At 50.7% G+C, this 14,248-nt stretch overlaps 1 protein-coding gene and 1 long non-coding RNA gene across 4 annotated transcripts; one reads left to right on the top strand and one right to left on the bottom strand.

Annotated features, from left to right (window-relative positions):
• Window positions 1–2,538: 2,538 nt before the first annotated feature.
• LOC138811309 (uncharacterized) lies at window positions 2,539–4,709 on the bottom strand. Its single transcript, XR_011367353.1, has 2 exons — window positions 4,382–4,709; window positions 2,539–2,844 (listed from the first exon to the last, which is right to left on the bottom strand). It is a non-coding gene; the product is annotated as an uncharacterized lncRNA (long non-coding RNA).
• Window positions 4,142–7,973, top strand: LOC138811308 (protein C19orf12-like). Of its 3 annotated transcripts, none has more exons than XM_069999037.1 (3): window positions 4,142–4,200; window positions 6,535–6,704; window positions 7,499–7,973. In XM_069999037.1, the coding sequence occupies exons 2-3, from the start codon at window positions 6,545–6,547 to the stop codon at window positions 7,762–7,764; spliced, it is 426 nt and encodes a 141-aa protein (XP_069855138.1). In that variant the 5' UTR covers window positions 4,142–4,200; window positions 6,535–6,544; the 3' UTR covers window positions 7,765–7,973. The 3 variants fall into 3 exon arrangements, with proteins under 3 accessions (XP_069855138.1, XP_069855137.1, XP_069855139.1); XM_069999036.1 differs by lacking the exon at window positions 4,142–4,200 and adding an exon at window positions 4,553–4,638; XM_069999038.1 differs by lacking the exon at window positions 4,142–4,200 and adding an exon at window positions 5,455–5,474.
• Window positions 7,974–14,248: the final 6,275 nt, after the last annotated feature.

The following is a 14,248-nucleotide window of genomic DNA, read 5'->3' as shown; positions in this document are numbered from 1 at the left end:
ACCTGTAATCATAGATACTCAGGAGGCTGAGATCTGAAGATCGAGGTTCAAAGCCAGCCCAGGCAAGGAAAGTCTGTGAGACTCTTATCTCCAATTAGCCACCAGAAAACCATAAGTGGCGCTGTGGCTCAAGTGGTAGAGTGCTAGCCTTGAGCTGAAGAGCAGAGGGACAGGCCTAGAGTTCAAGCCTCATGATCAGGGAAAAAAGAAAGAAAGCAAGGAAGGAAGATCAACAGTTTGTTTCATTCTTTGTCTGAAGAGTTAGAAAACAGTGTCAGATATAACTAAAAATTTAATTTAGTTCCATGCTATTGAAAAGAAATTGATTTTCAGTAGCTCAATTTGGAATATACTAACCAAATCTTATTAGGTTTGAACTCAATCTTATGTTTGCTAGACAAGCTCTCTACCACTTGAACCACGCTCCCAGCCTTTCCTTTTCTTTTCTCTGTCAGTTATGGGGCTTGAATTCAGGTTCTGGATGCTGTCCCTGAGCTCTTTTGCAGTGCTCCACTTGCAGTTTTTGAGTGCTTAGTTGGAGATAAGAGTCTCCCAGAGACTATTCCGCCCGGGCTGGCTTTAAACCACTATCCTCAGATCTCAGCCTCCTGAGTAGCTAGGATTACAGGTATGAGCCACCAGTGCCTGGCTTTTCTCCTCCCTCCCTCGCTCCCTCCCTCCCTCCCTTCCTTCCTTCCTTCCTTCCTTCCTTCCTTCCTTCCTTCCTTCCTTCCTTCCTTCCTTCCTTCTTTTTTGCTTTAGTTATTTTCAGCCTCAGCTTGTCCAAGGTTAGCATTAGACCACGACCTTCCTACCTATGTCTCCTGTTGAGCTGGAATTACAGTCATGCATCAAGGAGAATGACTTACAGCAATTTTTTTTTTTTTTTTGGTTGGTCGTGGGGCTTAAACTCTGGGCCTGAGCACTGTCCCTCAGCTCTTCAGCTCAAGGCTAGCGCTGTACCACTTGAGCTACAGTGCCACTTCTGGTTTTCTGAGTGTTTATTGGAGATAAGACTTTCACGGACTTTCCTGCCTGGGCTGGCTTTGAACCGTGATCCTCAGATCTCAGCCTCTTGAGTAGTTAGGATTACAAGCGTGAGCCACCGGCACCAGGCTCACTTATAGCAATTTAAAGTGGCTGCTCTCCCTCTCTCCTTTCCTCCCTCCCTCCTTTCCTTCCTTCCTCTCAGTAAGACCCTAGGTTGGAATCCCAGTCCAACCAAAAAAGAAAGAAAGAAGGAAAGAAAAAGAGTGGGGGAGAGGCAGAAAGCAAGCAAGCAAGGATGAAAAAAAGGAAGGAAGAAGGCAGGCAGGCAGGAAAGAAGGCAGGTAGGCAAGAAGGGGAGGAGGAAGGGAGAAAGGGAGGGGGACAGGGAGGTAGGAAGGGAAGAAGACAGGAAGGAAAGGAGGGAGGGAGGGAAAGGAAGAAAGAGAGGAAGGAAAGAAAGGAGGGAGGGAATTCGATTAGCAATTCTTCGGAGTCTAAGCAAGAGGGAATGAGAAGAATTGGGCACTGGCAGCTCACGCTTATAATCCTAGCTACTCAGGAGGCTGAGATTTGAGGATTGCAGTTCAAAGCCAGCCTGGAAGGTTGAAGAGGACTCTTATCTTCAGTGAACCACCAGCAAACCAGTGGCACTGTGGCTCAAGTGGTAAACTGTGGTCTTTGAGCAAAGGACAGCACCCAGGCCCTGAGTTCGACTCAACACCAGCGCAAAGTAAAACAAATAAACTGGAAGGTCCTGTTATTTGTTATCTCTAGTCCTCAAATACCTTTTTCTTTCTTTCCTTTCTTTTGCCAACCCTGGGGCTTGAACTCTGGGCCTGGACACTGTGCCAGAGCTTCTTTTCTACCACTTGAGCCACAGCAACACTTACTGCTTTTCCTGTTTATGTGGTAGTAAGGAATCAAACCCAGGGCTTCATGCATGCTAGGCGAGCACTCTACCACTGAGCCAAGTCCCAGGCCCATGTTGCTGTTTTTATAGGTTGAAGTCAACAGAGAAACAGAACCTAATGCCCTGTGGGGCAGCATCCATGCCTGGATTTCCTGGCCGACAGCACCCCCTGGTGTTAGCTTCCATTAATGTCCTGAGCTCCCCGTGAAGCTGGGCTGGGCAAAAACCAGTTAGTGGCAATTGGTTTCAAGAGATTTTCTGCCATGGATTGCTAAGAAGTTACCTGCCTTTTGAATCTTAAACACGTGCTGCCTGTGTGTTTAAAATGAGGGTTTGCAATCCGGACGCTGGTGGCTCACATCTCTAATCCTAGCTACTCAGAGATCTAAGAGGATCATGGTCCAAAGCCAGCCTGGCCAGGAAAGTCTGTGTGACTCAACTCTAATGAACTATTAAAAGCCAGAGCTGTAGCTGAAGTGGTAGAGCAAAATAGCTCAGGAACAGTGCCCAGGCCCTGAGTTCAAGCCCCAGGACTGAACAGATGAGACACACACAGACACATACAGACACACACACACACCCCTGCCTTCATAGGACTTAGAAGTTTTAAACTTGCTTGGCTGAAAGGCTTTGGTGAGTTCTGGCGAAGACTGACTGCTTTATTTGGTAATTCGTATGCAGGGGGCACATCAGCACGTTGGAGCCGTTCTGAAAGGAATCACTCAGGGTGAAAGCTTGAGTTGAAGTGAAGAGAAGGGAAAAGAAGACGTGTGCAGGTCACCGCAGGCTCTTCTGAGATGGGAAAAGCTGCTCCACTTCTGTGCGAGACATCGGGAGCCTGTGGCAGGGCCCGCCTTCTCCCTCACTCCACCTGACCACACTGTGGCTGAGATTCGCATCTGTGTCCCATCCGTCTCGGGAACAGACTGGTGAGCACAAGGGATCTGTGGACAACAAAGTGTGCAAAGGATAGCTGTATGATACACCAACACATTTTAAAGAAAACACTCAAGAGTGTGTTTACACAAGTGTGTGTGTGTGCACAAGTACTGGGACTTGGACTCAAGGCCTTGCACTCTTGCTTAGCTTTTGGTACTCAAGGCTGGTGCTCTACCACTTGAGCCACACCTCCATTTCTGGCTTTTTGCTGGTTAACTGTATCTAAATGTCTCTTGGACTTTCCTGTCTGGGTTGGCTTTCAAACCAGACCATTATAGCCCTGACTGCTGCTTTGCTCATCTTTATTTTCTTTCTCAGGGACTTCAGGGGCCCCAAGGAGTCACCTTGTTTCTCTGGACAATATTCCCTACTCCCTTGTCTGGAAGAGGAGCCAGCAAGCAGAGCTCTTGGGTCCATGTTCACTGGCTTGGGTGTTAGGAAAGGTATGGACCACTTTGATGTGCATGAACTAGAAGTTCAAAGAAGAGCCAGGTGCTGGTGGCTCATGCCTGTCACCCTAGCTACTCATGGGGCTGAGATCTGAGGATCATTGCTTGAAGCCAGATGGGGCAGGAAAGTCCATGAGACTGTGATCTCCAATGAGCCACCAAAAAGCCATAAGCAGTTTTGTGGCTCAGTGTGGTATAGTGGTAGCCTTGAGTGGAAAAGCTCAGGGACAGCACCCAGGGCCTGCGTTCAAGTCCAGGACCGGAAGGAAAGAAAGAAAGAAAGAGAGAGAGAAAGAAAGAAAGGAAGGAAGGAAGGAAAGAGGAAGGAAGGAAGGAAGGAAAGAAAGAAGGAAAAGAGGAAGGAAGGGAGGAAGACAAAGCAAGAATGTTGGCTTAATGAGCTGTGGAGTAGGTTTGTGGTGGTGTGATTCCTTAGTTTGTGTAAAGTCCTTTGACAGGAGAGAGGAGGGTGTTAGATTTTTACAAAGAGGTAGCCGAGTAAGAACAGCACCACACACGTGGTATTCAGGTAAGGGGTAGGTTTATTCATCATTCCGGCTGGCACCAGGCCACGATGGGAAAGAGCTGGGAAAGAGCTGGGAAAGAGTTGAGAAAGAGCTAGAAAAGAGAAGAGAGAGCTGGGAAAGAGAAGAGAAGGAAAGAGCTGAGAAAGAGCTAGAAAAGAGCAGAGCGAGGGCGTCTGGGCCTGGGCTAGGCCTTATGTAGGGTATGGGCAGAGAAAGGTGTGGCCACATCAAATTCAGATGTGACCTCAGCGGATACAGATGTGACCTCTTCCAGGTGTCCCAGTTGCCTAGGTAACGCAGGTACTGGGTGGAGACTTTGCTGCAAGGAGGGTGGAGTCTGCTCGCCATCCAGGAGCCAACCTTACAGAGCGGAATGGAGGAAAGAGTAAGGGAGGGAGGAGGAGAAGAATGAAGATGAGAGGAGGAGGAGGACCGAGGGGAGGAGATGGCTGTGGCTGGGCCGTTCTATTCCTCCAGGTCCTCACAAACCCCCACCCTGCCCCCACTGCACCCCTGCCCCCACTGCACCCCTGACCCACCCACAAAATGACATCAAAGCTCCTCACCGTCCCCAGGGCGCCCAGCGACTCAGGCCAAGATCTCCCTGTCCTGGGATCTGACCAGCCACAGGGGCCGCAGGCCGGCCCTGGGGGGTCTTCCGTTATCTACTGTAGAGGGGGGCTGGGGATAAAGGTTCTAGTGGGAGGGTTCCAGTGGGAGGAGCTTCCGGTGGGAGGGTTCCAGGGGGAGGAGCTTCACGGGGAGGAGCCTCCGGCCCGTGGTGAACAGCTCATCTCCTCTTCCACTCTGATGCTCCTTCCGGGTCAGCATCCCTCCGCGGCCTTTTGGTACCCAACTTGCCAGGTTGAGGACCCGGCGGTCGGGCGGCGCAGTTCCTAGACCGGACGCCAGAGGGCGCCGTGCGCAGGGCCCCGGGCGCCCGGGCGCGCGCCCTGGCGCGGAGACGAAGCCCTGGGCGGTTTGTTCTTGGCTCCAGCGGTGAACTTTGGCCCTGGGAAGTCATCCGAGCCCCAGCCCCAGATTCTGGCTCCGTAGCGCGGTCACTGCGCGGCAGCCACGGGAGCTCTAGCTGGGACCGCAGCGCGAGCCCCGGCTGCCCGGTTCAACCCGGGCTCCGTGTCACCTGGAGACAGAAGGCGGCCTGTGGGTGCCCGTACCCCGGCCAAGCGCGGCAGAGGCAGCGGCCACACGGGGGGGCTTTCCTGGCCGGGTGGCCTTGGGCATCCCGACCCCCCCTTCCCCTGGCCCAAACTGCCTACTTGACACGTTCGGGGCCATGGTCCTTGGGAAAGCTTCTGGAAGCATCTTCCAGATTGTAGCTGGTTCAAGGCCAGCCCTGGGGTGTCCGCAGGCCTGGCCTCGGTTCCCAGGCTTTCCACCTCTGGCTTCCTGCCCCGGGGCGCGGGGTCCGTGCGCCCGGGGGAGGGTGTCAGGGTTGAGGGGGGGTCTACGGCCTTGACCAGCAATCGGGGACGACCTTCGGTCCCGGATCCTGCCCCAATGGAGCAGGGACGGGCGGGCAGCGCCCTTCCCCGAAGGCTGAGGGCGGGGCCTGCGCCTGGGGATCAGGGTTAAAGGATCGGGGTTCGCGGCCTCAGACTCCCCACGGGCTCGGCGCCGCAGCAGCAGGGAGAGCAGGTAACCGGGCGCCTCGGGGGCGGGGCGGGACGATCTGTGACCCCGGAGAGCTTCCCGGGGCCCGGGACGCGGCTGGGAGAAACTGAGGCACCCAGAGGCTTCACCTAAGACAGCGCATCCGGACACACCGGCGCTCACCTACCTGTAGTCCCGGAGTGGGTGTGTGAGACGCAGATGAGCGCATCCCACAAGCCGATACCTGGTCCAGCGTGCGCACAGCCGGCTGGCGGCGGGGGGCCGGGGGAGAGGGGGTCCAACTCCGGTTTGGTGCGGGGCTAAGATGGGTCCGGACTCGCGGGACGGGGGCCATGGGCAGCCGGGCCACGAGGGGCAGCCCTGGGCAGCCCTGCGCTCCTGCCACCCAGGAGAGCAAGGCCAGCAGGGCACCTAGGGACTCAGGCCTGTGAGGTCCGGAGGGTCTCAGCAGCAGAAAGCCAGCCGTGCTGTGTGGCTGGCCCTGGCCCTGACTCAGGCAGTGAAACGCAGCCTGCGGCCCAAGCCGGGCGGGTCTGCATCCTGTGCACACGCAGGAGTGTGCTCAAGCCCAGGACCGAAGCTGTGCAAATTCCCAGACGCAGAAAGCGCTGAGGACCGCAGCCAGGGAGAGCCTGCTCTCATGAAATTGTCTCTTTTTAAAAAATTACTTTTATTAGTGTGCATATTTGTCTATTGAGCAGTGCTGGCGATCCCACTCAAGAGTGGGCTTCATCTCTGATAGTGTTACAAAGAAAGAAAGGAATAAGTCCCAGCATTGGCACAAAAATACATTACACACAAATGCTTGCACTACCAAAAGTGCTTGGTCAATACCAAGCCCACTTTCTCCAGCCCTTCCCTTTAACAAGCACCTCAACACATCGGCCTGAAGAGGAAGAGGAAGACCCCACCCCTGTAAGAAACAGAACCAGCTCCTCTATTTTCCTGTTCTATTTTACTTTTTGTTTTTTGCGGATACTAGGGACTGGAACTCAGAGCCTTCACTTCCTTGCTCCAGGCTATACTCTACCACTTAAAACACTGCTCCACTTCTGGCATTTTCTCCCTTGTACTTTTTCCACAGGGTGATCATTATGTCCACCAAGGTCCAAGACATCATGCAGCTGCTCTGCTTCATCTGTAAGCAGGAAAGAATGCAGGCTGCCGTGAAGCATTCTGGGAAGGGCGCCCTGATCACTGGAGCGGGAGCCTTGATCGGTGGCATGGTTGGTGGCCCTCCAGGAATAGCTGTTGGTAAGTATGACTCTTTCACACACACACCGCTGTTTGGGGCTGGTGTTGTTCACACAGTCTTTGAAAGCATGCTAGAGGATCACAGTTAGAAGCAGCCCAGGCAGGAAAGTCCATGAGACAGTACCTCACACTCTTGCTTAGCTGGCTGTCCCCCAGCTCAGCTTTTTATTCGCTCACTAGGGAGCAGAGCTGCTGGTATTACAGTCATGTGCTTCTGGTGCCTATCTATGACAGAAGTTTTATTTTGGGTGAAATGTGTGAGGGGGACAGTGCCTTTCTTTGGCCTCTGTGTGTGTGTGTGTGTGTGTGTGTGTGTGTGTGTGTGTAGGGGGTGTTATATAGCACAAGTGTTCAGTGGAGATAAGGAATGGAGAGGGGGCTTCATTTTGTATCTGTAAGTGTGGGCAACTAGGGCAAGAGACATACTTGGGTATCCAGTAATTAAAGGTGGCTCACCCCTGTAATCCTAGCTACTCAGGAAGCTGAGATCTGAGGACTGCGGTTCAAAGCCAGCCCAGGAAGGAAAGTCCGACTCTTATCTCCAACAAGATAAGAAAACCGGAAGTGGCACTGTGGCTCAAATGGTAGAGTGCTCACCTTGAGCTAAAGAGCTGAGGGACAGCACCCAGATCCCAAGTTCAAGCCCTAGGACTGGCACAAAAATACCCCAAAGAACAATGCCAACCACAAAAAAATAAAAATAAAATAAAACCTTTCCTTCACAGTATGGAGAGGCTTTGAGTGGGAACCTTGGGTTAGCCCAGTATCGACTCTCTGGCCTTTGTGTTTTCTAGGGGGCGTTGTCGGGGGTCTTCTCGGAGCCTGGATGAGCAGAGGCCAGTTCAAGCCGGTCCCGCAGATCTTGATGGAGCTGCCTGCCTCTGAGCAGCAGAAGCTGTTTGCCCAAGCAATGGCCATTTTGCGGGGTTTGGACTGGACGGACGTGAAGCAGCTCATAACGCTGGTCACGGGCAGCAAGAGTTACCAGCAGCAGCTGCTGGCCCTCGTGATCTGCTATTTCACCAAACATCTGGGGGCCCAGATTCAATATGGGAACTAGGTGCTGTCTCTCACTGGAAGCCGGGGGTTGCTCGGCCGCAGATGCAACCTTGGTGCTGAGTTCTAATCTTGCAGGTGTTTGAGACCAGCTGGGGTTTGTGTTGCAGTGGATTTGGGCCCCAACAAACCTGTGATGTCCACTGGTGTGGGAAGGGAAGAAAGTGTTCTAGTGCTGAGTTTAAGCCTCCCTACTGGCACCAAAAAAATAAAAGCATGGCTTCCTGAAAGCACGTTTTCCCCATTGTTCTTTCTGTTTCTTTAGGGAACTGACCGCAGCCTGTAGTTACTGGGTCAAAAAACAAAAATGACAAGGGATTGAGTTTTAACAATTAGAATAGCCAGGTGCAGTGGCACACTATTTTATGGGAATTCCATTATGAGGTACAGAAAAGCCAGAGACTGCATGGTGGTCTCCTGTCTGAAGACCTGTAGCCTCAAATACACTTAACACGGTTAGAAAACTAAGCCATGAAGCCAGGCACCTGTAATCCTAGCTACTCAGGAGGCTGAGATCTGAGAATCGTGGCTCAAAGCCAGCCCAGGCAGGAAAGTCCGTGAAACTCTTGTCTCCAATAAACCACTAGAAAACCGGAAGTGGCGCTGTAGCTCAAGTGGTAGAGCGCTTCCCTTGAGCTAAAGTGCTGAGGAACAGCACTCAGGCTCAGAGTTCAAGCCCCACGACTGACAAATAAAAAAAAGAAAAAGAAAAGAAAACTAAGCCATGAGGATAGCAAAGCAAATAGCCAAAAAACAATGTCAACAAACCAGATCAACACCAAGAGAGAGCTGGCGTTCATGGCATAGAACAAGCAGGTCCAGTAACCCGTTGTCCAAGTCCTAGCCCCTGCCTCTAGGAGTTCAGGCATGCCCATTCCCTGGGAAGGGGACTTCACCTTCCTCCACCATGAAGACAAGTTGGTGCCAGCTAAACTCAATTTCCTACCGTCCACCACGCTGCCAAGGTGGCATCTGTGTACCCTGATTTCATTCCCCACTGGTTTTATGCACATCAGTGAAATCATTGATTCTTCAGTGAGAGGGCTGGATTGGGCCTTTAAGATCCAGTTATTACGACTTGAAACAACGTTTACAAGGGAGGCTTTCCTATCCTAGATCTGTTTTATTAGTGTAAACACTTCACGTTTTCCCGGAGGTTATGCAGAGATCCCTCTTTGGTTGGTGGCTGTGCTGATCCCAACTGCAATCTGAGGAGTCTGTAGCAGTGAAAGTTGGCTCTGTATGACTGACCCCTATCTAGTCTGGAGGCTTTGGACTCAAACACAACCAGTAATCCTTTCCGAGGTCAGGCTGGGTCAGGTCTACAAATATCTGCATCACAGACACAAAGGAGGCTCCGGGGAAGGGGTTGACAGAAAGGGTGATGGGTCATGTGATGCGAAAGTCTTAGCTCCAGCAGATCCGAAGTGGTGTGTGCCTTCCATCCTGAGTCAGCAGGTTTTAGCTGTGTGTGAAGCCAGGCAGGGTCCCATCTGCTTTTACCAAAAGGCGGGGGGGATGATCTGGATGTAGGGTCCCTTCCAGGTGGCTGTGAGGCCATCCTCGATGAAGTTCTCACCTGAAATGGAATTTCTGAGTTGGAAGGGATGGGCTGGATCAGAGCTGGGCTCCTTTATATGCCTCTTGCTGAGTTGCCTGCAAGTTCTGCAGAGATTTAAGTTGAGGGAGCATTATTAACTTACCCTAAGGCAGGGGGCCTGACTTCAGTGAAATCTGTCTCCCCGTGCTCTCCTGACTGCTTCCTCTGAGTATGCTGGCTTGGATGGCAGGCTAGGGCCAGAAACAGTCAAAAACATATTTAGGGGCCCCACTGGTTGTGTGTGTGTGTGTGTGTTTCCTTTTCTTTTTATAAACAAGATAGAACAAAAATTATCAGAATCGGAGCTGGGAAGGTGGCTCAGCTTGCATGCCTGAGGCCCTGGGTTCAATTCCTCAGCACCACATAAGCAAAAAGAAAAAAGCCAGAAGTGACGCTGTGGCTCAAGTGGTAGAGCACTAGCCTTGAGCTGAAGAGCTGAGGGACAGCGCCCAGGCCCAGAGTTCAGGCCCCATGACCGACCAAAAAAAAAAAGGTTAAAAAATGCAATAAGATAGACATTTTAAAAGCTGTTGTTGATTTTCTCTTCTTTCTTTTTCATTTTAATTAATACTGCCTCAGACCTGGAGCAACCCTAGAATTCTTTCCAGGATCATCTTTTCCCTTCAATCATAGTGGCTCTGGGACTCTCAAAGTCTGGTTTTGGAAGGTGACTTCTTCTTACATGTCTCAGGGCTGGATACAAACCTGGCTGGGGAACCTGAGCATCGGGTAGCTCAGGTACTTCCAAAGTATTTCCCACTTAACCCTTATGACCACTCACCTAGAGCCAGCAGAAGCGTCCCAGCTCCCATTGCGAACCAGGACTAAATCCCACTGGTTTTTAAGGCAGCTTCTTGGGCAGTGGCAGGAGCTGTATGATTTCCTTTTAGTACCGTAAGATCCCCTTGTTGAGGCCTGGGACAGTGTACCAGGGCAACAACTTTTGGTAAGTAGATTTCCTCTGGTAAGGGTAGGATTCCCTGGGCAGACATAGAAGGCTTGGGCTTGTAACCATCTCTCATGAGTGTGGTCCCCACACTCAAGGGGTCTGTGTTAACACTGTTTTCCCACGCCTGTTTTCATCTATCCTGCTTTAATTTTCCATAAATGACTTCTGTCCCTTGATCTTAAGAGGGGTTCTTGGGTGATGAGCCATCTTCTGTCACTAGGGACCCTAGTCTTGTCCTATCTTACCATGGATAATGTGGGAAACTTAGTTGTCAGGTGGACAGGATCAGATGGCATTAGGAACAGTTTTTTACTCCAAATTGGAAAGGAAGCCATATGAGAACTTAGGGATGCTAGCAAGCCACAGAAACAATACAAGGAACAAGACATCAGTGTCTTCTATATAGTAATCCCAAAAGAAAAACCATTAGGTAAGGAGCTCATTACAGCCAAGAGCAGAGTTACATACAACAGGTAACATTTTACAACTGCGCAGATTTCCCCTTGGACAATGGTAGTGTGTCCTGTCTAGCACTCTGCAAAAGCATTTTCCTGTCTGACTGGGGAAGCTGACCTTTGTGGACTCTCACAGTGCTTAAGTTACCTGTGCAAGACTCCAGATAGCCCAGTAGGGACACGATGTCAGGTCCATGCCCTATTGGGGGACAAGTCTCCTTTCCACTATTGGGGAAGCAGAATGCACACCGAGCTCAGGGGAGGCTGGGTACACAAAGGTTAAAAACCACACAAGCAGGAGTTTCTCTTTATATCGTAACTAGCCTTTTGCAAGCAAGCAAACAGGTACAGAAGGAATACTTGCAGTCAGTCTTGCAAGTGATAGTTTTGGTTTCACAAGCTAAGTGTTATAAAACAGAAACGACAGGGGGAGCATTGTCTGAACATTCTCTGGCTTTTCTGAGAATCCTGGCTTCTTTCTCCTTAACCATCTGCAGGGCTTCAGGCTTTGGTTTTGTCTCCCTTTCCCTGAAGTCAGAAGTTCCCCAACAACCCCCAGACTGGGACAAACCCCTGGCCCAAATCCCAGGGACCTTGCTACAACCTCCCAGCTCTGACTCCTTTTGAAGGGCCACACACAAGTGACACCATCCTTTCTCATCTGAGTGCAGTTCTTCCACCTGCCTCTAGGTGCTCCCTTGTTGCCAGGACAGTCTTTGTACCAGAACTGTCTTCTTGCTGGATGTCCCAGTCAACATTTCTTTTATTGGACATGGGGCTTGAACACAGGGCCTAGGTGCCATCTCTGAACTCTTTTTGCTCAAGGTTAGCGCTGCATCTCTTGAGCCACAGGGCCATTTCTAGTTTTTGCTGTTTACTTGGAGGTAAGAGTCTCACGGGGACTTTTCTGCCAGGCTAAGTTTGAACTATGATCCTCAGATCCCAGCCTCCTGAGTAGCTAGGATTACAAGTGTGAGCTACCAGGGTAAGAAATGAGATGTGGCTCATGCCTGTAATCCTAGTAACTCAGGAGGCTGGGATCTGGGGATCATAGTTCAAAGCCAGTCTGGGCAAGAAAGTCCGTGAGACTTTTATCTCCAATAAACCACCAGAAAACTAGAAATGGTGCTGTGGCTCAAGTGGTAGAGTGCTAGCCTTGAGCTGAAGAGCTGAGGGACAGCGCCCAGGCCCAGAGTCCAAGCCCCACAACTGACAAAAAAGAAAGGAAGAAAGAAAGAGAAATGAGAGGTGAGTGAGAGCAACTAATATGAAATCAAGGGCTTATTGGGGGCAGACCCAGGATGCTCCAAGCAGGAATGAGAGGGATGGGGTGGCAAAGAATTGAACGGTTCTGACATTTACAAGACAAAAAAGTTGGGTATGTCCACCCCCATCCTGTGTCAGCTACACAGGCCTGGCAGGTACAGAGGTGAAGGTTAACACAGGGAGTTTGCTTTGAGACAGAGACACACAGAGAGAAGGTCAAGCAAGATCCAAGAAAGCCTGAGTATATAACCTCTGACCATTTACCATTGTGGTGGTAGAAATTGTCCAGCTCTGAGAGTATTGTAAGGTAGCCAGATCTAATTGCGAAGAAAACAAATGAGACATTTTGGCTTTTTTTTTTTGGTGAAAATACTGTACAGAGGGCTTTATTGGCTTTATGTATAAAGGGAGTCCGGTGAGGACATGGAGGTGGAGAGTTTTTATGGGGGGAAGACTGAAAAATAAAATAGGAATGGAAGCGAGCCAGGCCCGCAGGAGTGGATGGATCAGTGCGGGTGAAGCGGTGGAGGGTGTCCACCACACAGCTCAAAAATTTGCTGGGACTCTCATTGGGACGCTGAATTACCTCCCTCAACTTATAGTTGATAGGCTTGCAGGCAGTCCAGTCTAGGCTATGGAAGGAGGCAGAGTGCCAAGTCATTTCTAAGAGTCAGATGGGGGTGATCAGGCTCGTAATTCCACCCTAGGTTGGAGTGAGGTACAGCTTCCTGAACAACAGGTTTCTGACTATGGTATTTAAACTCCCATTTGGTGTTAGGTTTTTTTTTTTTTGTCGGTCGTGGGGCTTGAACTCTGGGCCTGGGCGCTGTCCCTCAGCTCTTCAGCTCAAGGAAAGCGCTCTACCACTTGAGCTACAGCGCCACTTCCGGTTTTGTGGTGGTTTATTGGAGATAGGAGTCTCACGGTCTCTCCTGCCCGGGCTGGCTTTGAACCGAGATCCTCATATCTCAGCCTCCTGAGTAGCTAGGATGACAGGTGTGAGCCACCAGCGCCCGGCTTGGTGTTAGGTTTTTAAAAAGAGGTTGAGTAAGAACAGCACCACGCACATGGTATTCAGGTAAGGGGTAGGCTTATTCATCATTCCAGCTGGCACTAGCCTATGTTGGCCCTCCACACAGCTGGGAAAGGCCTGGGAAAGACCGGAAAGAGCGTGTCTGGGCCTGGGCTAGGCCTTATCTAGGGTAGGGGTGGAAAAAGGAGTGGCCACATCAAATTCAAATGAGACCTCAGCAGATGTGACCTCTTCCAGGTGTGCCAATTGCCTAGGTAACGCAGGTACTGGGCAGAGACTTTGTTGCCAGGAGGGTGGAGTCTGCTCACCATCCAGTAGTGGACCTTGCATTCCAGCCTTTTAATAATTATGAAATAGGGTATGGATTCTCTCTGGCTACTTCCTGCTGACAAGGGGCAACCACAATAGGGGTAAAAGGCTGGAATGTGGTCCCCTCCCAGAGAAGGCAGTGAGCAGCAGCTGTCCCCCGGTGGTGTTAGTCCTTAGATGAAGTCTGGAGGAGGCAAGACTCTTGAATGAAGTCTGGAGAAAGTCTCATGAGGCATTGAAGGGCTGGAAAAACAATATTAGAGAGCAAATAAATGGCAAGAGGAAGGACTTGGGGCTGAAAATGTTGGTAGAAATGTCCCTAGCTACTTCTGACATTTGGTGACTAGGTAGAGGAGAAGTCAGGTAACAAAGGCAAGAATATAATATAAATTCCTGTCAAGTTAATAGGTAGATAGGTATGGACACTATATGGGCAGGCTTCTTACTTCTACTGACCTCCCGGCTCTGGTTAATCTTGACAGGGCAGGCCCAAAGTAGCTGATGTGACATCATCTCCTCTTACTCTTCTCCATGTTCCCTTGTTCCCCAGACTGGCTGAGTCTAGGTGCTCGTTGCTGGGATGGCTTGTCCCAGTTGGTATTCAAGGAGGATTGAACTCAAGGCCTGGGCACTGTTCCTGAGCACTTCTGCTCAAGGCTAGCACTCTACCACTTTGAGTTATAGTACCACTTGCAGTGTTTGCTGGTTAAAGATAAGAGTCTTGAGCCATGCTTCCAGCCTGGCTCTTTGCAGGTTAGTTGGGAGATGGAGTCTTAGGAATTTTTCAGCCTGGGCTGGCTTTGAATTGCAATCTTTGCCACGAAAACCCTTTATTATTTACAATTAAACAACAAGGAGATCAAATAGAATAATTAG

Source organism: Dipodomys merriami, unplaced genomic scaffold (genome assembly GCF_024711535.1).
Source record: "Dipodomys merriami isolate MVZ:Mamm:240054 unplaced genomic scaffold, mDipMer1.0.p SCAF_52, whole genome shotgun sequence".
NCBI lineage: Eukaryota > Metazoa > Chordata > Mammalia > Rodentia > Heteromyidae > Dipodomys > Dipodomys merriami.
This window is presented reverse-complemented; position numbering and strand designations above follow the sequence as displayed.

Excerpts from the sequence above, each read along its gene's own strand:
- LOC138811308 (XM_069999037.1), top strand. The coding sequence starts at position 6,545 with ATGTCCACCAAGGTCCAAGACATCATGCAGCTGCTCTGCTTCATCTGT. Across the intron at positions 6,705-7,498 it reads CCCTCCAGGAATAGCTGTTG|GGGGCGTTGTCGGGGGTCTT; the intron begins GTAAGTATGACT and ends TGTGTTTTCTAG.